The following is a 25501-nucleotide window of genomic DNA, read 5'->3' as shown; positions in this document are numbered from 1 at the left end:
TCCTTTGGTTCTCGCTTACCTGAGGTATATGAACGCTTGTGCATCTTGGTGCAATACACTGATATGGTATAAGGTACATCCCAACTCGCCAGCACGTCGATCATGCCACAGGACCATCGATACCAACCATTGTCGAAGGAGGTGGAAGATGAGATTCATGAGGAGGAGGTTACTGCAACCATGGCCAAGAAGAAGTACTTTGAAACGAAAACGATTCTTGCTTTACTCTGTGGAGTGCTTCTAGTGCCCACTGCCAATTGGATCTTCGGCCCCACTAACCTCATCGAGGGTGAGCTCGTCCAGAGCTTTGGTAGCGAAGGTCGCCAACCGGTGTCCCTTTGCGAAACCAGCGATCTTCTGTCCATTCAAGCCCCAAGGAAAAGTGCGCATCAGCTTTGCAACATAGGTCTTCTTCATAAGTATAGCAGCTGATAGCCTCGCAGATATCTGGAAGAACCTTTCGATCAAGGAGGCGACCGATATCCGTGATTGGCTATGGCAGCCAGAGAGAGGTCTGAACCTTACAAAATCAGCCATCGCGGCCGACAACGACAATGCAATCTTCTTGATCGAGGCGTATGTTCCGCCAAAAGCTGCTGCACTAGCTTACCTCAATGGCTCGGCCGAAGCGCCGCCCAAATATGCCCATGTACGTCGGGATCTACTTGTCCGTCAGTAGAGCTTGATCGTGGTCGCTGATTTGGAAACATTGGGCAGGCCGTAGTCCATCATGGGAATACCGAACAGATCGTGGACTACTTGATCGGACCTTTGCCGTTGTCCAGCAAAACTTCGATGCGGCCGTTGACTGAGATCTATCATCGACCAGAGATTCCATACAATGGTGAGTAGTGCCTTTCTGTACTGAAAAAGGTGCCATCATGCTAAAACACTGGTCTAGCTCATGGCTTCAACCCCAACTCGACTACGATGGGTCTACTTTTGGGCTCCACCTTCGGCCCGATGAGCGACATCACTATGGACCTCTTTGGGGGCATCTCCAAGGGGCATGCCAACGATACATTGATCGGCTCTGCGACAGCACCTATGAGCTACGATGGCTCTTGGAGGAAAGCTTGGGTGGGGCTCAAGCTGAATGTCCCGGGACATTACCTCTTCCCTGTCGATCTTTACGCTTACGTGAGTGTTCTCATGCGAAGCATGTCGGATCAACCCCCACTAAAAGTTGACTGAGCATCTGGGCTGATGATCATGATCCGTTTTCCTTAGTTCGATCTGAGCGGAACCGATCCCTCTCAATGGAAGCTCTTAAAATTGGTCTACAACGGCCAAGTGTTCGCTTCCGAAGCCGAATTCCGACAAGCTTGGTCTGAAGGCAAGCTCAAAAAGTCTAAGAAGCCGGTGCTGGATGATACCTCTGAATGGGCAACTCGAACGCGTAAGAACAAGGGCGGCAGGAGAGACCTCGATGATCGTGCCGGACCGAGAAGCGTCAGCTTTGATGGTCTCCGTTTCAGAGTCGATCAAGAGGAGCAGTACCTCACTTGGAGTGAGTAAATCTCGGTGTGGAAACAGACTGTGGATTGCTGTAAACCGAGACTGACCTGCTTTCAGTGGACTGGTCTCTCTACCTGGGATTCGAGAGGGACATGGGTTTGAATTTCTGGGACCTCAACTTCAAGGGGGAAAGGATTATCTACGAGATTTCACCCCAGGAAGCCATGGCTCAGTACTCTGGCACAGATCCTCACCAGGCGACCACTGTGTTCCTTGATAGGGCCTTCGGCATGGGCGCATCTGGTAAGTCCAGTCACTTGATCACTTCAATGTTGATGAGACTTGCAAGAGTCGAATGCTGATGGGGTACCACCTACTCTAGTCAAGGAGCTTATGGTCGGCTACGACTGTCCTGCCGAAGCTGTCTACCTTCCTGCAACTGTACACACGGCCACCGGTTCTTCAACTCGTCTAAACGCCATCTGCATCTTTGAGAAAGATTCCACCAAACCCCTCAGTCGACACACCGGCTGGCTAAAGGACGAGATGGGTGCCATCAAGGGCTACGAGCTGACAGTCAGGTCGATCAGTACTGTTGGAAATTACGACTACCTGTTCGATTTGACACTTCAGCTGGACGGCACCCTGGAGCTGCGTGTCTCTGCATCGGGATATCTGCAAGGAGGAGTTTGGGACTCCAGCCAGGCCCCGTACGGCCATCAAATTAGGGACACCTCGATGGGATCGTTACATGATCATGTGATCAACTACAAGGTGGACTTCGATATCGCTGGAACTCGAAACTCGCTCATGTCTACCATGCTTGAGATGGAAGAGACCACTGCACCTTGGGTCGACGAGGACTGGGGAGAGGTGAGCAGAAGTTGTTCGCCGGCCACTACAAAGAGCTCGACACTGACTGTTCTTCCTCACCAGACTTTCAAGCAGCAACGGGTGGTACGAAAGATGATCAAGAGTGAGAACGATAGCAAACTTGAATACGCCAAGAAGTGAGTTTTGCGTGCGCTCACTGGATCCCGAAGTTAAGCTGACCAACCCTTTTTGCAGCATGGAGGGAATGTACATTGTCACCAATGAGGAGGAACACAACTCTTGGGGAAACGCCAGAGGTTATGCCATACACCCGGGAGGTATGTGAATTGATGCTCAAACGAACGTTTCTCCTCACGCGCTACTGAGGTTGATTGCTCAATGTATACAGCCAGTACCATTCATCTTACGAACCTCGATTGCAAGCGGACCGAAAACAATGTCAACTGGGCTAAGCACTCTCTGGCAGTGACGAGACGTCACGATAACGAGCCTTATTCGTCGTCCATGTGGAACATCCACTTGCCGGGCAAGCCGACCGTTGACTTCTACAAGTTCTTCGACGGCGAGTCGCTCGAGCAGGAAGACGTATGTCACATCTTTCAGGCCTACAAGTAAGACTAAATTCAGCATGAGCCTGGGCTGACATTGGAGCCTTGACTATACTATAGCTTGTGGTATGGCTTAACCTCGGCACGCATCACCTGCCTAGAGCTGAGGATTCGCCTCAGACCCTGACAAACGTGGCGACGTGAGTCCATAGCTCCACCAGTGTGCCGAAGCCATCGACGCTCACTGACCACCTTCATCAGGTCCTCTGTGCTGCTTACCCCGTACAACTTTCACGACTACGACGTCTCGATGGAGTGAGTTTCATTTTCCTCATTCTCTGAACATCGTCCTCTGGGACGGTTGCGGCTGACCAGACCCGACACAGTGCACTCAACGCCATCATACTTAACGCGCCTGAGCCTGGTAAACCCTGGAAAGTCGATGAGAACGGCGTGAAACCTTCGTACTGCGTGCCCCCCAAGCTACCTGACTTCTCATACACCGGGCTCTTGCAATTTGAGGAGGATGGTTCGCCCGCCACTCCTGCCGAGATCATGGAGCAGCGAAGAATCGGTACGTACATCGCGCGTTTCTGGTTTTCCTCTTCCTCTCGCTCCTACGAGTTTGTATGAAGCGAGCAAAGCTGACTCAAAATCATCTGTGATTATCCGTAGCCGAATCTTGGCACGGCCTACATGCGCAGATCTAACATGCTGTGCTGCCTCAACCGTTGAAGCAGGCTTTCATGATATACGGGGCTTTGGGGCTCTCTGCCTTTCTAATTTAGCTTAAAACGACCATGGCCTGCTGCTCGTCATGTCAAAAACGCACTTTGTTATACATAGAATGTTGAGATTGTAGCTAGCTGAATGAATTGTAATGAATCAAAAGGATGCTTGGAGGAGTTCGACGTATATGCCTACAGCTGCCTTCGATACAAGTGCAGTGCAAGTGATACAGTACACGCAGATGCTACTCTAGTGGATGCGGTTGTGTGACCAACGACAGGACTCATGCGTGCCTCTCTGCAGATTGGCACCAAAAACCTTCTTCCTACAGGCCATCGGATGCGTCAGCCTTACAAAGCACCAATCAGCTCCGAAGCTTAGCATATTTTATACTCTTGGTCCGGATAATGGAATGATGGACAGTTGTACAATAAATCATCATAGTACAGTGCGTTGCGCATGCGCTTTCGGCAACATTTGTCAGTGTGGTACGTAACATGCATGAACTTCGCGAAGACACATCCGCACGGCGACTAGATCGGACGATGAACGACAAAGGTACGGGACTACTAAGCAGCCGCAGATCACCGAACGAAAGGCAATACATGTGCATGCGCGAACAATTAGAGTAACTCACGGATTTGATCGTAGCCGCAAGCGCATCCCTAGGCCTGATTGCACCATGTGCTGCTTCGCGACAGAGATAAGAGGGTCAACTCAGGGAAATTAAGCCTTATCTATTCAGAGGATCCGTCTCGGATTAGGCCTAAATCCTTGTCAGCGGCTGCGGCTGTGAGGGTGGTCGTATCGGTACAGTCCGAGTAGTAAGACATCAAAGTATGCTCTGGGTGTGCGCGTAACTCAGTGATCCGGCCAGCGGTCACCGGCATTGTAGTGCAAGCGTATATCAACACCGTGATCTCTGTTGTGTTCATCAATCAGTCAGTCGAGCGGTGCCATCGTCTTTGCTCGAGTACAGCTCAACTTGTGAAGTGAAACTTGAACAAATTCATCGCAAACCTTTCGCTCACCATGCTGCTGAACCTCACCATCCTCTTCGCGCTTCTTCCGTCCCTCATTCAAGCCGCCGTCCCAGCCCCCGCTGCTCAAGCGGTGTTCCCCGATCGAGATCGAGTCCGACACACCTACAAGGAATACCTCTCCGGCAGCTCGGAGCCTCGACACCCTTCTCCCGAATACAAGGCCAAGGCAGCACAGAAGGCCGACAAAGAGGTTTCAGCCCTACAGGCTCCAAAGTATGGGTACGAAGATGCCGAGAATGCGGCTTTCTACGCTATGAGGGCGGAGGCTGGGGCGAGGGACCCCAATGAGAAAGCGCCATGTGAGTAGCTCTGCTCAAAGTGCTGTGATTCTGGCCGGACGTAGATATGATACATGGCTCGGTTGTTGGACTAGCTGCATAGGTTGCTGACTGTGGGAGTATCGTCCGCGGCCATCAGTTCCCCCTTATAACACTTGGGATGCCTACTGGGGTCTCAAGACATTCGGCCACACCAAGGTGAGCAAGACCTCACTTCAGATTCGCTTACGGCGGAGATTGAAAGCTAAAGACTTTTATCGCTATTCAGCCTGTCCGATGCATGACGGCGGATAACACGACCCTATACGATATCGCCATCTTGGGCGCTCCCTTCGACACCGCGACTTCCTGGAGACCCGGCGCTCGATTCGGTCCGGGTGGTATCAGGGGCGGTGCTCAACGGCTTGGGGGCGCGAATCGTCTACTCGGAAACGATGCATTCCAAGAGCTCGAGATCGGTAGGTTACTCACGATCACCATCACGCCGTCAAATTCTTATTCCAGCATGGTTCTACTGCTATGAAATAGTGCAATTGCTGACTTAAGTGCTTACTTGGCTTTGTAATTACGCGTATAAACAGTTGATTGTGGTGACTCGAGAATGACATTCTACTCCAACGATCTCGCTTTGGCCACCCTGGAAGATGACTACAGGAGCCTCATCAACCGTCCGATCTCGACCTCTTTCAAAAACGGTGAAGAGAGCTTGGCCCTTGATGGCGATCACCATCCCAGAGTGATGATGCTCGGCGGTGACCATACGTGAGTGGGATTCACGATTTGAACTAGACAATTGATCGCTCAGCAAAGGGGATGCCAGCTAATCAAGCTGTATGATATGTGACGTCTTCGATGGATGCAGTATCGTGCTCCCTGCTCTGCGAGCGCTGAACGAAGTCTACGGACCTGTTTCGGTCATCCACTTTGACAGTCACTGTGACTCGCGACATCCCGACAAAGGCACCCTGACCCACGGCGTGAGTTGCTTCCCCGCCTTGCCCTGCTTCCAAAAATTCTTCCCAGCCTGAACCCTCTCCGTTACAAAGATAATGGGAAAGCTAAACGGGCGATGTCAACTGAACTAATAGGACTATTTCTACTTCGCTTGGAAGGAGGGACTGATGAGCGAGACCAACATTCATGCTGGGTGAGTCAGCCGGTTTGATATAAATCATGGTCTCAATCTTATTTTTCCTAGCTGAAAATATGCTACTGTCACTCTCTGCAGTATCCGATCCAACTGCGACATCCCCTCTGACCTCGAGACCAACTTCGCCACCGTCCTCGCTGACGAGATCGAAGATATCGGATGGAAGGGCGTGATCAAGCGCATCAAGGACCGAGTGGGCGACAGCCCCGTTTATCTGACCATCGACATCGATACCCTCGACCCTGCTTTCGCACCTGCGACAGGAACTCCAGAGATCGGAGGTTGGACCAGTAGGGAGATGATCAAGATCTTGCATGGACTTAAGGATCTCAAGATTGTCGGTGCTGATGTTGTAGAAGTCGCCCCTGCCTATGATACGACGTGAGTATATAGATAGAGTCAAGCAGGTCTTTGGAGGTTGGAAATAATGGCTGACGGAAATGTCATTGCGCCTCGTAGAGCCGAGATCACGCAGATCGCTGCAGCCGGCCTGGTATTCGAGCTGCTCAGCATGATGGCGCTCACTCCCGTTGTCAAGACCTAGAGTCAGGCCACTAGAGCACTGAACCATAGAATACCTGAGGAACGGTAATTGAGAAGTGGAGGATTCGTATTTATTTGGTTACTGCATTTGCCTACTAGAAAGAATCGTATGAAGCTTATAAGGACTATCAAAATATATGTATGTGTGACTATGTCCCACCCATTTTTCTGTATCAGAGCTTTTGTATCCATTGTATCCCAAATATTCGGTCCCTCAAAGGAGACTCGCAGCTCGTAAGAGGAGAAATGTCCATTTCCATCCGTCAAATTCACCAACTGATAAAGTCCACTCCACTCGAGAGATCACCTTTATACTACAGAGCGGGGCGCAGCGGTTGGAGCAGAAAAAGCTCTGCCTCGGATCACCAAATCATGCTCAAAATCGCCCTTCTTGCTCGACCCGGCACATAGAGGCAGAACGGCCCATCGATCTCGCGTTTAGCTCGTGATGATATGGTATAATGTGATGTGCATGTATGAGTACAGCGTATTTTTCGAGGAGTCATTCGTATTCTACTCTACCTTTTTACCTTTGCTACTACTCCTGAGATCATGCAATCTACCTCTTTCGACCAAAAATCTGGATAGAGGATATATCAGCATTTGTGAATCCAGCAATACTGTATCGATAGAGCGTAGGGTGGATTCAAACTCACATAAAAACCAAAGTGATCAGACCCAATACACCTCCTGTACCAATCAATGCAATCCATCCTTTCCAATTCACTTCCCATCTACCAGTCTTCGCCAACTTATCCAACAAAAGCCATACCAAAAAGTTCCATATGATAATTCTGAGATCAGGTAGTACATCCTTTACTCTGAATTTGGACAAGAATGTCGTTTTAGCATGTAAGAGTGAGAACACTATTCTGACTAACATAGCTGAACATGATGCCAGGATTAATGATTCTTCTCTTGTCGGTTCAACGTTCCAACTCCACTTGTTGAAGATGGTACTGGCATTCTTGCTGGTCATCCCAAACAAGGTCAAGGCGAACACTAACGAACTGGCTATCATCCATTTTGATTGTTCTCTAATTTGTTTGGGAGTAGCAGAAGAAGTGACGAACGTCTCTGTGATTCCATTGAGACTCATTAGGGGGATATAACTGATCAGGTAAAGATGTAAGATCGATGGTGCGCTAGTAGATTGATATTGTCTAGGTAAGAGGATGACCGCTAAGGAGGGATACAAAGGTTGGATGAATGATAAGATTATGGTTGTGAGGTAGAGCGATAGTCTGATGGTGAAGGTGTAGAGAGATATGGTATGAGATGAAGTTGGTGAAGAAGAGGAGTAGTGCAGTAAGAGGGATTCCTCGAGCGGTTGAAAGATGATTCGAGCGATTAACGAACCTGCGGGGTGTTGATCAGCACCGGGCACATGCCAGGACAATCAGAGAAATGCAAGCTGTTCGCTCACCATAGTTCATAGCTACCGCATAACCTCCTTGACCATCTAAAGGGCATATCCTAGCTACTGCTATCCTATCAGCTTCTGTAAGCAAGTGCTTGACAAAGCTTTGTCCGGTATTTGCAAGTGCCAGAGACACCGTGTGCGGGTTGAATCGATCTTCTCTATTGATCGCCACATCATATAAGCTAATCTGGACCAGTGTGGTAGACCCAAAGATAGGAGAAAAAGCTTACTCTTCTACTTTGTTCGACCAAAACAGACTCCTCACATCCCACTTAACCTCCTTCAGATAAATCACTACCAACCAACCTGCCCCGGCCACTTGACCCAAAGCAAATGACAGCAGAGCATTCTTGTCTCCTAGTCCCAATAGACTGGTAACAGTTACGACCGATCTGAGAATCGCCATACCTCCTTCTGCTCTAAGTCTCACACCCAATCTTGGCGGGTTTGATCTATGAATCGCTATGTATACAGGTTCTATAGAAAGTTCCATTAACGAACCAAGGATGTACATCCCCAAAGAAGGGTAAAAATTCGGTTGGGATGTTGTAGTTAAATCAGAGCTGTAGATATATATCGATCCTACTATCAGTGAAATGAGTAAGCCCAGCTGGAAAGGTATCGTCGATAAAGCTTTGACTTGTCTTTCATCTTTTGCTGCATCATCACCGGATGGATTTGATTTTGTCCGTAAGAGTGCATTTCGAACACCCTCTCGCGATAGGAATAGGACTGTAGAGCATATCAGGTCGAATTGAATGGCGGCTGTACCGAATACTGCTGGTGAAGCTAATCTGAGTAATACCTGATTGAGAGTGAAAGTCAGGAGTCGAGACAGGAGTTGAAGGAGGACGAGGGATCTCGCCGTACTCAGTGGATTGGAAGTTGGAACATCTCCAGGTGGTAGGATTTGCTCTGATTTGGGAGGGATTGGTGATGGGTGTGAAGTCATTTTTGGATCATATCATCTTGCTTGGGTGTGATGACAATGATAAAACACTGCAGGGTAGGGGAGGGAGAAAATATCGATGGATGACGTGCAGGAAGATTATACGCGTCATCCACACGCACAGACCACGGTCAACTCCGCATCTCTTGCTCAAGATGATCGATGGAGATGGATGATGGGATGATGGATGATCAACATCGTGTGGTATCAGTATCAGCATAACACACTGCAAGCGTACATAGATACATAGATACATGGATACATAGATACATATAGACATGAGGTAGACAACGAGAGCACGGCCCTTTCATCCTTTCTTTCTCTCTCGGTAGACTATAGATCATAAAATCAACCTGAACCTGTACTCACTATGTCAAGGCGTAGGATACCCACACGATATCATCCCAAATCAAAATCACCTCCTTCAAAATTGAAGACCAGGTTGGACCTCTTAACATATGCGTTGTGAGTTGAGCTATCATTACGAGCACCTTTCAAATGAATCATCTTTTTCCTCTTGACATATTGGCATCCTGCTATTGACGATCGAGACGTGGTTCTAGCACCTAATGCTGATCTGCCATCCAATGTAGTTCTCGACTACCACCCAGACAACTTCCCTTTCTAGCCATCTATGCATACATTATAATATACGCTGCAGATAGAGGATGGGTGAACAAAGAGAGCTTAGGAAAAGGAGGTGCTAGTATAGTAGGAGTATTGAGCATGGGTGAGTTCTGTCGCAAATCGCAGAAACATATCTCACATCCAAATACAACGCACTCTTGCTGTTCAGCTAATATGAAGGTTTTCATCCCGATCAGTCACCGGCTTACTGGTATCCTATCGGTTTTCATCAGCAATTACAAAATGGGATGAAGGTAGACAAGTATGGGCTGCCGTCAGGATAACGATCAGAGATGGAATGAGGATGGTAAGTGATTCCACTACACTTCCTGCAAATTTCATTTTCCCATACAGGCTAACACCCGAAGCCATACTCAGCTGTCCGTCCCTTTGTCCAGCTCATCATCGACAGACGATACTTCACTCCAATCTTCGCCTGTTGATCTAGGCGGAGCCGAAGATCAGAGTCAGCCTTCGGACAACCCTAAGCCCAACGATCTATCTTCTGAGCTCCAGGATAGATCTAAAGCAGAAGCGAGGAAAGATGCAATAGCCGAACGAGTCGATGAGCTAGCTGGATTACTAGTTGGATTCGCATTTGCTTTACAGTATGCCTACCTTCATCTATTCGTGACTAAGGCACTTGGTAGCTAATGCGAAAGAACGGTTCTCCTTACAGGCATCATCTGCACGGTACGAGACCCCTACCTCAGCCTCCACTATGCGACCTATTACCTCAGGCATATCTCTCTTCATTGAAAAGGACAGATGCCAGAGTAAGATTTGCAGAATCTCACGCTGGTCCATCATCCTTATCTTTATCTGAACTACCATCAACCAATTCCGACTCGAAGTCGAATGATGATCCTTCAAGACCAGGGTTGAGAAGGAGAGGTACAGGCCCTCGTCCTACTGTGGATGGATCCTCGGGATCGGGGGAGGATGAATGGGAATTATCAAATCTGAGATATAGAGCTGAAGAAGCTGTTACGAAATTAGCCGAGGCCGTTGCTTTATCTGGATCAACCATTGGGGATGAAGCATTAGATTTGGAATTGAAACAGCAATTAAATCAATTGAATATACCTAATAACACCGATACCGCTTCAATATCTTCAAATGAGAAAAGGGGACAGAAAGAACAAGAGAAACCCAAGAAGACTAGATCTAATTTACATTCGCCCAATCCACCAAATTTACCACTTTCTATTTTAAAATTGATTGAATCGTATATAATTGGATTGTCTACCATTGAAGGAGAGAGAGGAGGATGGAATGATTCAAAGAGAGAAAGAGGATTGAATATTGTCAAAGCGCTCAGTGAGAATTTAGGTGAAGCTGAGAGATTGTCATCAAGTAAGTTTATCGGAATCTTTATTTCGGATCGTATTGCAGGGTTTGAATCGAGTATTGACTGATTCATGTGGCTATCTCCAAATAGATCCACCCCCTTTACCTCTAACATTACATCTATCGCATCTTCTCAATATCTACCTTGCTGCCTTACCATGCTCCCTTCTATGTGTCGTCGGTGGATATTCCTTGATATTCATCACTCTAATCGCTGGATGGTGTTTATTGGGATTGGAAGCGTTAATAAGTGAAGTCGGAGGTGTATTTGGTAGCTCAGGTTAGTTTGTATCACCCCCGAAACATAACAATTGTGTTAACCAGGCTGTTGTGCATATTTTGTTCAGAAAACCATTTACCATTACCGCTCTTTACTCGACAGATACTTGACGAATCACTAGATATCTCTCCTCAATTCTTGAATTTCTATAGAAATAGATTGATGAGTAGAGTACAAGATAGCGATAGTTTAGAATACCAAGATGGGATTGATGAGCTGGATAGGAAATGGAGGAGGTTGGAAGGTGAATGGATACCTTCTTTTTGAACATATGAACATGATCATTCACAAATTGGTATACTTACGTTTTCACCAATACCAATATGCGATTGTATAATTATGCTTCGAAATACGGCTGAATGGATATACGGGTAGATGGACGATGATGTTGTATAACCCATGTCATGTATGTTATAGATTTCATGATCAAAAGAAGGCATGGCATGAAGGGAAGGTTTCTTCATTACTTTTCCTGTCTCTTACTCCGATTCTTACTGTAAAGTATGCGTCTGGCGTTGTACTGATTTTTCTATATTCATGACTAGCTATAATATTGCTTTGTCCTCAATTGCGTATTGATTCAGACCATAGCTGACTCACTAGAACCAAGGATGACAAGTAGGAAGAGACCATATGAACCTGATGAGGACCAGGTCTACTTGGACTCGGGCGTACCGACATCGTGGGATCATTGTAGAAGAATGAGGTTTAGGGATTCCAACGATCCTAGAAGAAATAAAGTTACAGACTGGCTGAATGAACAGTCACAATTACAATATCGAGAAGGGAGCGAGAACCTCAATGTTAGATGGTCACAACATATAAAACAGGTTTACAAACTTTCTCAAGACGGTACTATCCTGGAGCAGAAAACTGAAACTTCATTCGATCATTTGGATTGCACCGATACTGAAATTGGTGAGACGATCTCGAAACGTGGCAAAACAACATTTGATCGACAAGACACTATGGAAGAATGTAAGGGAGAGATGAAACTTATGTTCCCTATCAATGTAGATACTTATGGATATCTAAGACACAACCTAGCTCAGAAGACTAGAGATATTCAGATGAAGCGCACACGCGATTGTTCTGTTGAGGATGATACAATCCATCACGAGTTTCTGGTAGTTTCGGAAGATCATTTGAGGACTGACCAAGATAGACCTCGAGATACCTTCAATCCATTTGCATCGTTCGGCGAGAATGGACACACCACTACAGATGCAGATGATGGGCTAGAAAGAAGAGAAATAAATCTCGACCCAAGGGTTCCTTCCGATCGAGGTCAGGTAAGCCCAGGGAAACAGATTTGGAACGATCTGGAAATGGGCTGGGGTCCGGTGGGATAGTGGGGCGGAGACTTTTAGCCTTCTGGAATGGTTAGCTGCTCTACTAGATTGTCATGGCAGATTACTTACAATTCTGGTCAGTATGATATGTAGTCACATACGACTGGTGTCCTGTCTATGCAGACAGTACAGTTCGCATCGTACAGTATTTTGGTGCCACAATCGTTTCGTACGAAACTTTCAATAAAAGCTACTCTCATTGTATGAGGCTTTGTATCCGAAACACCAAAGGTAAATCTTGAACTTCGAGTATCTCTTGTAAGGATCTGCGCCATACGTGATCTGCATTGCTTTGATGTCATCCAAATGGACGTTTCACCTCCTCCCTGAACCAGAAGACCAGAATTCTTTGGAAGGTCGACGATGCTTCTTCTTGCTTCGTTATGAGAGGTAGTACCGATACATCGACATATATAAAGAGTATATAGACAGGCTTGATTTGAAGATCGACGACCTCTTTATCAACATTCGATACCCAAGTGAAACGATTGATTGATAAGATGTCTCAAGCAGCAACCGCCACTCCGCCAGATCAAGCTTCAAGAATCTCAGCAACCTTTGCAGGATGTGATGTCTCGGTCAAACGACAACATCAGCAACGGCTCTACTAACTCTCATAGTGATCATCCAGACTTTTCGATTTCTCTCCGAATAATATGGGGAACAGACAAGCAGGGTCCTGTCACACGGTTCACCGGAAGAGGTATATTAACTAATCATGCCCCATCAAAGCGGCAGTTCACCGTGCCGGATTCTTACAATCATGAAAAGTCATATATTTTTCCTGATGAGGACAGTTATGTTCTATGTTCCTATATCGAAGTTTTCTGAACGAGAGATTGGAACTATTGATCAGATGATTCAAGAGAATTTCAAACGTGATTTTAAGGAAGAAAGTCTGCATCGGCTTAAAAGATTTATGATTGCGCTAACCACAAACTTTATCGATTCAATTGCGGAAGAGACGCTGAAAAGTTTGTCACCTGCATCCCAAACTACTGGGCTAGCCGAGGTCACACCAAAGATGGAAACAAGTGATCAAGCATGTGTATCTCGAACATTCGAAGATTTTACTGAAAGCCTTTCATGCAAGATTGGTCTGGTTCGGAGTGTTCGTGGCGGTCGTTGCGCTAAGAGGGCTGGGCGTGTTTGGGAAAGAGGATCCACAAAACAGCGAAACGAGAGAACAGGATTTGGAGAAGTGAACGACTAGGAGAGGAATGCCATAAGTACTATGTCGTCCATCGTTTGCCATTTGATTATATGAAAAATTGAACCCTGTGCCAGAGTGAAGGATAATGTGCTTGGAAAGCAGATGCATCAATGTAACGAGTTATGTCATGGGTTTCCTGCGAGACCGTGTGTCTCCGTCCTTTCTGTAATGCACTCTCGATATTCAAATCGATGATTAAGAGCACCGCCTAACATATCACCGATCCTTCTCAGCTGGAACAAGGTTTTCCCGTATTTCATTCTTTCGGACTGGATTTCCTGATCGAGCTCCGTATTCGAAGTTCCGGGCTGCAAGCTTGGCTTCTGTCTGATTATGGCAGGCGGCGGTCAACTTGAAATTTTCTATGTGGCTACAATGTGCTTAGAAGTTCACTGCCGTTGCATGTGAAGAGCACTCAGTACTGTAAGTGGTGAATCAACTGTATACCACAGTGGAGAGATGAATTCGCAATGCTATGACAATGACAGATTGTGAACAGAGTGCGAAGGACTCGGTTTTCCCCTGCTAGATATCAAAATCCTTCGTCGAATAGACATCGCACTACTTGAAATTGCATCTCGGACTATGACATGGACAACATGATAAGATGCGTATATATCCCCTCGCCTACATCATCATCAAATGCTTATCCCCAGATTACATCAGATTCCCCCATCCAGACCACTTGGGACCACAACTGGGATTTGATGTGGTGGGCGACAAACCTATTTCTTCTCTTGCTCTTTGGCAATAGGGTGTTGTTTAGATTGGGAATCGCTCAGAATACCAGAAGTAGATCTGGCGGTGAGAGTCTCGGAGGTAGTGACAAATGGGTTAGTACGTCCGATCCCATAGTTACTAGCCGTATGGGCCACAGAGCCATCGATAGGATCGAGCCGTCAGCTATCAGCCATCAATAGGTCAAATTCCGAAGTACCAGTATTAGTGGATCCAGTGGATCCAGTGGTGGATTGTTGTTGTTGAGAAGACATCTTACTGTATGTCGTGAGTGTGATTCTAATATGTATCTGATATGATTGTTGCTGGGGGGAAAATAGACATTTCGTCTCTATTTAGAGGGTTATTTATACCTTGTAACTGATGGAGAGTACGATCTGGCATGGTAGCCTTAGCCTTCTTTGAAAGGATGTTTACCCGAATGATGACTGTCCATCCTTCCGTCTATCAGAATAGTTCAATATGGTCATAACCTTTAGCAAACCTTCTCGACTGTATGAATGCTTACTCGATATAGCTGATCTCAGTCCATCAACCTAAGATTTCATCGGGTCTTCTACGAGAATTCGAAATGTGACCCCTTGATGATATGTATTCATTAGAACAAGCTACATTATAGGTACGATCGAATTAGAAGGTCGAAAACAGACTCTTCAACAGATAAGAACGTCATCTTGTCACTGAGGCAGATTGTACGTGCACTCCTATAGCATTCTTCACAAGTTGTACCGTATACATCGGCTTCAATTAGCTGAGACTTGTGCATGAGAGTGATCAGAAAGAAGCGATGGGAATATGCAGGCCTTTGGATGAAAGGACGCTCAGAACACGTCATCGGCCACAGCTTTGCCTATCCATAGCTCAGTGAGGACCATTCAATGCACGTCATCGAGAGAAAGAAACATTTTCTGTTCTTGCGTTCGCCTGTTGTATAACATGAGATCTTGAGGCTTCGATCTTCCCAGGGGTCAATTAGCCATTAGGAGCTCGGAGCCAACGAAAGTCCTTGGGTATTGCTGTACCTATCATCAGTTGGAGCTCATCGAATCGCCAAAAAAGAAGAGAATCGGTATCCTACATGTCGTGTACGATAATATACAGTAAATTCTCCTTAGCAGGTTGAAGGACTGTCAGGTCTGATCTTCGCATACGATATTGGCCTTCAAGCCTACACTATGTGGGGCAAGAAGATTTCCTCATTCGATCTATACAGATTGGCCTGCTGTGTCATTTGACTATGTTGTTACGTCAGTACGTCAGTACTGTTCTTATAGATGATGGTGTATTCTGTAAGCATCATTAGATCTGCATGATGAACGCATCTTTAACCTTTGATCAATTCAATTCCTTCGCATCCTTTTCCATTTATACTACTACACCGCATGTATCCATATACCGAAAGTCCAATATCCATGCATCCATCTGATTCCCTATATACTAGGTATATCGATATCTATATCCACCCATCTACTAATTTCCAAAATACTTGCTCATAACACTCTCTCTAATCTTCTTCTCCGGTGCTCTCTTCCCAGTCCACAACTGGAACTGGACCAAACCCTGTAACACCAGTATCTCCACTCCAGGTACAGTCTTCCATCTACCTTTACCTGCAATCTCAGCTAATTCGAGTAAAGCAGTTTTGTAAGGTTTATACGCCAAATCAATGACCACTCCTCCATTACCATTATCTAACAGACTCTCAGGTAGTTGGATTCCTTCATCTTTTGAGGAGGGAAGTACCAAAGAAGTTCCAGGAACAGTCGAAATTATTACCGAAGGATTAACGACCTTGTCGAACGAATCTACCACCACGATGTTGTAGTCGGATGGGAAAGAATCTTTAACTTTGAGGGCATTTTCCAAAGTTCTATTAAACAAGTATATAGTCTTGATTCCAACTTTGTACAAAGCATAGATCGCTGCTCTGCAAGTACCCCCCGCACCAATTACCAAACCCTCACTTTGACCAACTTTCGTATTGGCAGGAAGGTTTGAGAGGGTAGCTTGATAGATCGCTTTCCAATCTGTATTTTCACCATGTAATTTCCCATCTGCCTGGGGGACAATGGTATTTACCGCACCAATGATCTTCACATCTTCAGAAACAGAATCAAGATGAGGGATAATATCAAGTTTCAAAGGTATAGTCACACTTGCTCCACCAAATTCCGGGGATTTGATGATATCTAAAACTCCTTGATCTATTTTGTCTGATTCGTGTAGTCCATAGTGATGAGGGTATCCTAAAGCTTGGAAGCCGGTGTTATGGAGTGTTGGTGAGACTGAATGAGCGATGGGACTTCCAAATAAGTAAAACTTCTTGGCGGGTAACAAACCAATGGAATTTCTAATTTGCAATACCTGTTTTATGGTGAGTTGTCCAGGAGCAGCTCGGGAGGGAAGTAATTCATGCGTGACAGGAGTGAGTATCGGGTTGAGAGCTCGGGAAAGTTGTCCGGCTGATCCCATGTTGATAGCTAAGAGAGGCTTGGATCCGGGTTGAGAATTGATTTCTTCAGCAAACAAGGACAATTTCGAATTATCCGTTAAAGTCTTGGCCGTACCAACTATCTTGACTATATCGCCGTATTTAGAACATAAGGAATATTTAGATCGAACCGCTTGTTTGTCCCATGCCATTGATCCAGTCCAGTCATGCCATGATGCGATGATGTGTGATTTGCCTTTACCTCTTGATACTCGCTGGAGTAAATCGGTAGGCCAAGCTACTTCGAGATCCACATATTCACATGCCGATCGAATACCTAATTCTACCATCGATTGATACACGGCAGGTTGGTCCGATGGTGCCATACCACCTTGTTCTTTCGACCGCACCGAAAACACGATAGGCAAGGAAGTGGCGAGTCGCAAGGAAGCAAGTTGTTTGGCGACAAAGGAGGGAGGCGGTAGACCAGGAGTGGTAGGTGCTGTTGCAGTGGGATTGAGCAGGTCCACTCGGAGTTCCACAGCATCCGCACCTTCTGTCAACTCGTCGATCTGCGCAAGAGCAGGGGTGATATCAGGGAAAGTCAACGATAAGAAAGCCGTTGGGCTATCGGCTGACAATCTAGGTCGGTTCGAATCGATTCCTTTGATGAAGTTGAAGAATCTCCCACACTCCCTTCTCATAGCTTGTTCATGCTGTTGGGGAGACTGATCACCAACAGGCTCGAGGACGTTGTAGAATTCGTGGCTCGAACATGACGCATACCACGGCTCTCTTCTCTTGAACACATCGGCGAAAGATTCACCCCAATTAGGTCGAGCGGCGGTATTGCCAATGGAAGAAAGGAAATTATCGATATCTTCCAAAGCTCTGGTAACATGAATAACTAAACCACCTTTGGAGACGTGTGACTGAAGGAGCTGTCGTGCAACTTCCGTTTCGACCACACCGCCACCTAAAGCGATCACATGATTACCCTTTCTCTCCTGGATATATCTACCTAATATTTCAGTTTCCACACGTCGGAACTCTTCCCAGCTATTGGCAGCCACAAAATCGGCGACGGACTGTTTAGTCTCCTCGAAAAAGGTATCATCGGCGTCGGTGAAGTCGCCGCCGAGTACATCAGCAGCTAATCGACCGATATAAGTCTTGCCAGCACCTCTCATACCGATGATAAAGATGGGGTGATCGGATTGAGATTGATCCACGGGAGTGACAGCTTTGGCTGAGGTGGAAGCTTGCTTATGAGTTTCAAGTTCGACTCCTTCGACGGGTATACCGATCTATCATTCGTCGTCAGCATGTGAGAGGAGGCGGCAACCATATTCCTTGTGTACGTACCTTATTTTGAAGATCATCCCAGAAGTTAGGCCATGTCTTCTCAACGCATCGCTTCTCTTCGATAATGGTCTTTTCGATGATACAAGCCAAGACACTGAAGGCCATTGCCACTCGGTGATCGTCATAACAGTGTACTGATGCACCTCGAGCAAGAGATGTAGCAGCTTTACCGATTACGATGATTCCATCATCGAATTCATCAGTTTCCACGCCGAATTTGGCTGGGAATCGATAGGTTTTTGCAAAGTCAGCCATATAAGCGTGAGAGACGTGAACACGACTACCCGACTCACCCAACTGATCCCTCATAGCTTTGATCCTATTACATTCCTTCACTCTCTGGTTGGCAATACCGTAGATCCTCGAAGCTGTAGGTGGCAGACCTTCGACCTGTCTTTCGGGCAAAGCGGGCAAGTTGGCAACAGCAGCCAGGACCGAAGCAGTCAAGAAAGCGTCTGTCATAGGTTCCATATCCACATTACCCAATGCTCTAAGCTGACCAACAGGAGGCCCAGTGACTTTGGTCGAAGTGAGAGTTTGTTCGACAACACAACCCATAGGTTCTAACACTTCTTTAGCGAATCGTGCATCTCCTTGTAAAGATGATGAACCGATATTTGAGATGGTACAGGTGGTTCCGGTGATAGCTGCAATGGCTAGAGGGTAGGTAGCACTTGATGCGTCTGATTCGACTGAATAATCCGAAGGGTTTTTGTAAGTTCCCTTGGGAATTACGTAGATGTCCAATAGGTTGCCTGAAGCATCTTTCTTTCTTTGGACGGCAATTCCGAATTGTGCCATCATGGCTGTTGTCATATCGATGTACGGTTGAGAGATGACTTGACCACCTGTCAATTCGAGGACGACTTCCTCGGCGGCATAGGGTGCACAAAGAAGAATAGACGAGACGTATTGACTTGATACTGAGGCGGCAAGCTTGATGTGTCCACCTCTGAATCCGTCAGTCTCAATATCTAGCGGAAGACATCCTTCACTTTCCACGTATTTGATTTTGGCCCCGTTAGCGGCAAGAGCATCGACCAATGGACCAATGGGTCGTTGTTTCATCCTTGCGTTACCGGTGATGATCGTTGACTTCTCGGTAGATGCTGCGCCCGAGACCATGGCGCAGACGGTAGTCAAGAATCGAGAGGCTGTACCGGCATTACCAAGGTAAAGCTCTTTGCCCTTAGCGGGAGCAGAAAGAGTACCACCACCACCTTGAACAACGATAGTATCGCCTCCGTCCTCCCATGAGAACACGGCGCCCTAAGGAAACATGAGTGTGAGCTGCTTTACGCGATCTTCCGGCTTGTTATAGCTCACCTTAAGCTCAACGAGAGCGTTCATCATGACAGCAGTGTCATCAGAGTGCAGTAAATTCCTAATTCTGCAAGTTCCAGTAGCTAAAGCGGCGAGTACAAGAGCTCTGTTGGATATAGACTTCGATCCTGGTGTAGCCATGGTGATGGGTGATTTGGTTGGGATGCCGGAGATGACTGTAGCAGCTTCGCACAAGACTCGCCTGATCACTTCATCCGCAACGACTGAAGCTCGTTCTTCGTAGGTTTTACCAATTCTTGAGAGAAGTACGATCTTCTTAGCTGGACCAGAATTCTTCTTGTCGATTCTCATGATATCCAACAATCTGTCTACGGAGAGTTGGCTTGAAGCTGGTAAAGAGGTGATCCTTCGATCGGATAACGAAATGGGTAATCCATAAGCTTGAAGACATCTTGTTAATCTTCCTACAGCAACTTGACTGAGGATACCGAGTTGTCTAGCTACCTCAGCTTCGAGAATGATACCGACAGATACACATTCACCATGAAGCATCGCAGGAGTGAGAACAGCTTCAATAGCATGCCCAATGGTGTGACCGAAATTGACCAAGTTTCGTAAGCCTGTTTCTCGTTCGTCGATAGTGACGATATGGGCTTTGACGTAGATTGATCCTGAGACGACCTGGAGGAGCAATGATTGAGCGTGTGATCGATCAGATGCGAAGCGGCCTGCTGTGGATGAAGTGGTGGGCTTGGTAGATGCGGCGAGGGAGATTTCGGCTGATCGAGATTCGAGAAGAGCGAAGTCGTCGTCTTTCCAGATTGCGGCGGTCTAGTAGGGGGATCGGTCAATGGAGTTTCTTTAAATACGAAGACAGGTGCACAGAAGAAGTGATATGCCACTGAATTATCAGAGTTATAACTCACCTTTACAACCTCAGCCATACCATTACTGACCTCCCTCGGAGGCAAGGTAGTCAAAAAGGCCAAATCCACAAAGATGTAAGATGGTTGCCAGAAAGCACCAATCAAGTTTTTACCATGAGGTGTATCTATGGCTGTTTTACCTCCTACGGCAGAATCCACCATCGCTAAGAGTGTAGTGGGTATTTGTACGAATTTAACTCCTCTCATGCTACATACACAAAGAGTGCAATTAGCGAATTAGTACGCGCGATGTCATTGCACCTTCGTAATAGCTCGAAGACAGAGGTGAACACACTTACAAAGTAGCAGCTACGAAACCCGTCAAATCACCAATAACTCCACCTCCAAAAGCCAACACGACAGTATCTCTAGTAAGTTTCTGATCTAACATCCAATCTTCAATTTCTTCTTTTACCTTTCTTGATTTTGCTGTTTCTCCTGGAGCTACCTCATATACCAAGAATCTAGCCTTTGAGCCAGTTTCGTTAAAGGCATGTTTGAGATCATCAAGATAGATAGATGAGAGGTTGGTGTCGGTTATCAAGACGTATGCTGACGAAGGTAGATTGCTGGTGATTGTTGAGAAGATGTAAGGGAGTAAATGGAATCCACAATGAATCGAGTCGTTCCCCAATATGGAGATTTTGAGGACGTCCGCTAAAGGAGAGGAGGACATGTTGGTCAAATTATACCTCTTCTTTGACTATATAGGATGAGGGAATAGATCAAGAGGATGGTCTTTATAGAAGGGTTTAGACCTTTTTATGGATAGCTCGAGTTGAGTTGACGGATCACCTCGGACTGACTCTTGACTCTCTTTGACTTTTCCAACATCTCTAACTCGACACTTTCAACGCTCACCCTGAACACCCTCAAAATCACGTGATACCGCATGGACACAGATAGACACGTGGCGACACTAAGCTCAATCAAGATCTCGTTCGAAGGTCCGAGCGCGCATTCGCGTGAAAGTAACTGAGTTAGTTGTAATGTTGAGATCAATACCGATTTGTACAGCCAAACATCCACAGCGTAGTGAAGCACAGAGCCAACATGACACTCATAAGCATATTCGTGACCTCGCCAGACACCCACTCAGAGCGGAGGTTCGATACTTCCCTGACTATAGGTCAACTCAAAGTGAGCTTGCGATTTCTTTCTTTTTCGATCAAGCTCATCGATTTTATCTGCATACAGGACAAACTCGTACCCATCACAGGTATCTCGCCTCAATACCAAGTCCTTTCACTCTACCCAAATTCAGATTCTGTACTTGCCGGATCATCGAAAGCCATAGCTCAGCTGAGCGAAGAAAGTAGGACATTGGTTGAATACGGTGTCAAAGAATGGCAATGTATCCAGGTGAGTCAAGTATGACATGCAGATGGAAGGATGGTGTTCAATATACCTAGATGATATCTGACACCAATAAATGGCTGTAGGTAGATAACATAGATCCCAATTATAGACCAGGGGAATTTACGGATGAAAGTAATTTAGAGAGGTTCGAGTTGACGAATGAAGAGTATGAATCTAGGAATGGTGAGTGTATCACTCAGTGCAATATATCAGGAAGACATCGCTTCGCTTCGATTCGACATTTGTCAAACATCATTTTATGTCCATAATCTCGTATTCAGTCATATCAATGATGTATGCTAATAATGCACTAATCAGATACCGTCCTATCCCACTTAAAAGCCAATAAACTCGGACGATTCGCACCCACACCTACTAATCTCACTTATCCACCACCACCTCCAACCACGTACGATCCAAGTATTATACCCGGCGCGAGGTGCGAGGTGTCCCATGGGAGTGCAGGATCAGGTAGGAGAGGTACAGTCCGGTATGTTGGAGAAGCGTCAATAGGCAAAGGAGGAGTATGGGTGGGAGTGGAATTGGATGAACCTCAGGGGAAAGGTGATGGAGAGTGAGTCATAGATCTCTGTTTAATCATACGAATATGGTAAAATAACTTTGGGATCTTGCTATGATCTCACCCTTCTCCGCATATAGTAACATTGCTGATTAATCAATATGTAATAGGGTCGAAGGTAAACGATATTTTCAATGTTCACCACTTCACGCAACCTTTGTACGTCCTGATAAAGTGACTATCGACGATTTCCCTGAAGAAGATCTTATGGCTTCTGATGACGACGAAGATGAGATATGACATGATGAAATGCATGAAATGTAAATATATGAACAAGCTTGAAAAAATCATACACTCAATGAACATAGATGCTATGGATATGGGGGGATGAGAAATGAGCATAGTGGGAAGAGGATAGCCGCAGAAGTACAAATGTGAGAAGTTGCACCTGAGAACTGGAAAACATACTGAATTAGATGAAAATGACGTTGGAACCAGGAATGTGGAGATAGTGAAGTCAGTGATTGCGTGGAATGATACCAGTGTGAGAGACTAATGCAGGGCATGTCGAAGCTTCATCTGTAATAGATGATTGTTGATAGTCCAGATGACAATGGCAGTATGGGATGGTCGAGAGAGTTACTTTCGAAGAGCAGGCAGTCGTAAGCTCAATGTTTCTTCAATCGTTTCATCGACTCTGTAGGAACAGCTTACCATTTCTTCCTGGTCTCATCATCCCGCCTCTAATGATCCTCGGAGAAATACTCATCACCCGATTCCAGTCCGCCAATCGGAACGACCACTTCTTTTCTTCCTTTCCTTGCGGTCGTGATTGGGATTTTCGGCTTGGTTTTATCCATCTCTTCATCCTTTTTCCCTCTCTTAACATTCCTCTTTTGTGAAGAAGGTGGAGGAACCGGAATGGGGGCTTTTCGTTTTTTGGGAACTTGAGATTCTTCTTCGTTATCCAATTCGAAATTATCCTCTTCTTCGACTGCATCGGAAGTAATAGAGGGTACGGGTGAAGAGAGAAGAGAAGATTGTTCTTGCTCGCCTTCTTCCGCTGGGATGGTCGACATGGATTGATCAACCTCCATGGGAGTTGTTTCTTCGTTGTTGGTGTGGTTACTGGTGGGTTCGATATCTGGGATAGAGGAGAGATCACCTTTCTTGAAAAGAGGAAGGATAGTCTATAATCTCAACGAATCAGCGTGTCTGTCTCAATACCGATAGTGATTAACACGGAAAAGGAAGGACTAACATTTTGATAATATTCTCTCAGCTCCGTTCCACCCATCTTTCCACCTCCGGCAGTACCACCAACCTTCTTACCTCTTCCTTTCCCTTTGCCGATCCCAGAAGAGGATGGCGTCGAAGCAAGATCAACTTTCTTGGCAATATCAAACCAATCTACATTCTTCATATTTTCCATCAAAACCAAAATGATCTTTTGGATTTTGACTTTTTCATCATCGTTCATGTCTACTTCTTCATCGTCCTTTTGGATCTCGGCTGGAGTTTGTTCCTTGGTAGGGGAGATATCTTTCTTGCTTGATTTAGCCTTTGTGGTAAGTTTCGGTTCACCTTTAGGCTTGGGAGCAGCTTTAGGCTTAGGTTTAGGGGTGGAGGAAGAAGGCGATTTGGCTTTGGCACTGGGTGATCTCTTACCATAGGTTTTGAGTGATTTAGTGATTGCCATATTGGACCACAGTAAGACGATTGATTTTCGTCGATGATAAGAGGTATATGTGGGATGGATGGAAAGAGAGGAATACGAAAAAAGAAGAGAGAAGAGAGAAGAGACACAGGTGGAAATAGGTGTATATATATATATACGTCAGAACAGGCAAGAAAGGAAGATGAGTGTACAATAGTAAAATGAATGGGTCTGTGCGTATGATCACTTCATACTGTAAATTACGATCAAAGTGAGGGTCCTTTGGTATTCTTACATCGAGCAAGGTAATTCAACTTTTCAGTGTATTAGTATAATCTTATAGGTCTCTCATTTCCTCAACTTGTAATGTTCTTCCTTCTTCCTTCTCTCACTTACAGTCCCACTTTGCTTTCCACCTAGATCAATCTTCCAAGATAGTTTCTCATCGTCCGCTCATCCTCATTATTATCATAATCATCCATAATGCCAAAGATTGAGAAATCGGTCTCACAAGAATTCAAACCATATGATAAACCCAGTACTTCACCCAGACAGACCAAATTGGATTATCCATCTATGAAATCTTCATCTCTTGGTCGCTCGAAAGGAAAGAAGAACGAATACGATAAGACCCTGTTAGTCACTTTGTTCCTCAAAGTAAGTTCAGAGTCTTCAATTAGATGTACAATGCGGTCAAGAACTGTGAGCTGACGAGATATCATACCACGCAGAGTTCGAAAGATGTCGATTGGAATGAATTGGGTAAAGATATAGGCAAAACACCTATTCGTATGCAAATAACACTATTACAGTTACGTGTGCTTAACAACTGATATCCTCTTATTTTAACAGAATGTAAAGATGTTTGGCGAAAAGTCATCAAAACTTCTCTTCTTACTAACAGACCTTGGTCGGGGGATGGAAAAGATTGGACAAGGGAAATGAAGATAGCTACGTTAATGATGGTATTGGATGTAAGTTTTCTGACTGTCCTCTCTCCTTCAATCGTCATCGATTTGTGTTTGGTGACAAGCATTCACTTTCATTCTACAAGCTGACATGATGTTCAATCTTTTTTGCAATTCGTGGCATCATTACTGTAGTCATGTAATCCAGATTGGGAATGTATTGCAGCATCATTTTCAGGTAAAACTAAATCCCGTAGGTCCTCTTTTCTTCTTCACTCCTCCAATTATGACAATATGTGATTGAGCTGAACTCGAGTGATGAATGAAGAACTTTACGATGTATGGAGGAAAGTTATTTTACCAAGACTCAAGAGGGGCGATACCATCGAATAAATCACAATATGGCATGTATCTCCGAATACAACTACATACAACCTATGAAGCTAAAATAGTTATATGGATTAATTCTGGTAACTTATAAAAGGGATCACAGTATCTTATATAAATGCAGTGGTGGCGGCCTACTGCACCCAAGA

The 25501-nt window shown here is 45.6% G+C and overlaps 9 protein-coding genes across 9 annotated transcripts; 6 read left to right on the top strand and 3 right to left on the bottom strand.

Annotated features, from left to right (window-relative positions):
• Window positions 1–102: 102 nt before the first annotated feature.
• Window positions 103–3550, top strand: V865_008344 (uncharacterized protein; the record flags this gene model as incomplete). The annotated part of the gene is made up of 14 exons (XM_066232080.1): window positions 103–382; window positions 444–649; window positions 718–844; window positions 902–1140; window positions 1231–1510; window positions 1576–1761; window positions 1841–2331; window positions 2395–2468; window positions 2527–2609; window positions 2681–2877; window positions 2961–3040; window positions 3102–3155; window positions 3227–3414; window positions 3516–3550. 14 exons carry the CDS (start codon window positions 103–105, stop codon window positions 3548–3550), a joined length of 2520 nt encoding a protein of 839 aa, XP_066088177.1.
• A 1051-nt stretch (window positions 3551–4601) lies between these two features.
• On the top strand, window positions 4602–6584 carry V865_008343 (agmatinase; the record flags this gene model as incomplete). The annotated part of the gene is made up of 8 exons (XM_066232079.1): window positions 4602–4911; window positions 5030–5088; window positions 5159–5348; window positions 5472–5652; window positions 5753–5867; window positions 5979–6037; window positions 6119–6421; window positions 6500–6584. 8 exons carry the CDS (start codon window positions 4602–4604, stop codon window positions 6582–6584), a joined length of 1302 nt encoding a protein of 433 aa, XP_066088176.1.
• Window positions 6585–7096: 512 nt separating this feature from the next.
• On the bottom strand, window positions 7097–8958 carry V865_008342 (uncharacterized protein; the record flags this gene model as incomplete). The annotated part of the gene is made up of 4 exons (XM_066232078.1): window positions 7097–7163; window positions 7240–7942; window positions 8010–8164; window positions 8237–8958. 4 exons carry the CDS (start codon window positions 8956–8958, stop codon window positions 7097–7099), a joined length of 1647 nt encoding a protein of 548 aa, XP_066088175.1.
• A 367-nt stretch (window positions 8959–9325) lies between these two features.
• V865_008341 (uncharacterized protein) lies at window positions 9326–11479 on the top strand (the record flags this gene model as incomplete). The annotated part of the gene is made up of 7 exons (XM_066232077.1): window positions 9326–9420; window positions 9549–9685; window positions 9780–9889; window positions 9961–10190; window positions 10262–10938; window positions 11024–11212; window positions 11280–11479. The coding sequence occupies 7 exons, from the start codon at window positions 9326–9328 to the stop codon at window positions 11477–11479; spliced, it is 1638 nt and encodes a 545-aa protein (XP_066088174.1).
• Window positions 11480–11823: 344 nt separating this feature from the next.
• On the top strand, window positions 11824–12564 carry V865_008340 (uncharacterized protein; the record flags this gene model as incomplete). The annotated part of the gene is made up of 1 exon (XM_066232076.1): window positions 11824–12564. The coding sequence occupies one exon, from the start codon at window positions 11824–11826 to the stop codon at window positions 12562–12564; it is 741 nt and encodes a 246-aa protein (XP_066088173.1).
• Window positions 12565–15985: 3421 nt separating this feature from the next.
• V865_008339 (pentafunctional AROM polypeptide) lies at window positions 15986–21197 on the bottom strand (the record flags this gene model as incomplete). Its single annotated transcript, XM_066232075.1, has 6 exons — window positions 15986–18253; window positions 18312–18532; window positions 18605–19580; window positions 19638–20426; window positions 20522–20729; window positions 20821–21197. 6 exons carry the CDS (start codon window positions 21195–21197, stop codon window positions 15986–15988), a joined length of 4839 nt encoding a protein of 1612 aa, XP_066088172.1.
• Window positions 21198–21574: 377 nt separating this feature from the next.
• On the top strand, window positions 21575–22700 carry V865_008338 (uncharacterized protein; the record flags this gene model as incomplete). Its single annotated transcript, XM_066232074.1, has 5 exons — window positions 21575–21661; window positions 21719–21883; window positions 21964–22063; window positions 22199–22454; window positions 22571–22700. 5 exons carry the CDS (start codon window positions 21575–21577, stop codon window positions 22698–22700), a joined length of 738 nt encoding a protein of 245 aa, XP_066088171.1.
• Window positions 22701–23143: 443 nt separating this feature from the next.
• On the bottom strand, window positions 23144–24099 carry V865_008337 (uncharacterized protein; the record flags this gene model as incomplete). Its single annotated transcript, XM_066232073.1, has 2 exons — window positions 23144–23590; window positions 23662–24099. The coding sequence occupies 2 exons, from the start codon at window positions 24097–24099 to the stop codon at window positions 23144–23146; spliced, it is 885 nt and encodes a 294-aa protein (XP_066088170.1).
• A 441-nt stretch (window positions 24100–24540) lies between these two features.
• V865_008336 (uncharacterized protein) lies at window positions 24541–25358 on the top strand (the record flags this gene model as incomplete). Its single annotated transcript, XM_066232072.1, has 5 exons — window positions 24541–24714; window positions 24789–24846; window positions 24910–25031; window positions 25161–25218; window positions 25294–25358. 5 exons carry the CDS (start codon window positions 24541–24543, stop codon window positions 25356–25358), a joined length of 477 nt encoding a protein of 158 aa, XP_066088169.1.
• Window positions 25359–25501: the final 143 nt, after the last annotated feature.

The sequence above is a fragment of the Kwoniella europaea genome, chromosome 3 (genome assembly GCF_036810445.1).
Source record: "Kwoniella europaea PYCC6329 chromosome 3, complete sequence".
NCBI lineage: Eukaryota > Fungi > Basidiomycota > Tremellomycetes > Tremellales > Cryptococcaceae > Kwoniella > Kwoniella europaea.
This window is presented reverse-complemented; position numbering and strand designations above follow the sequence as displayed.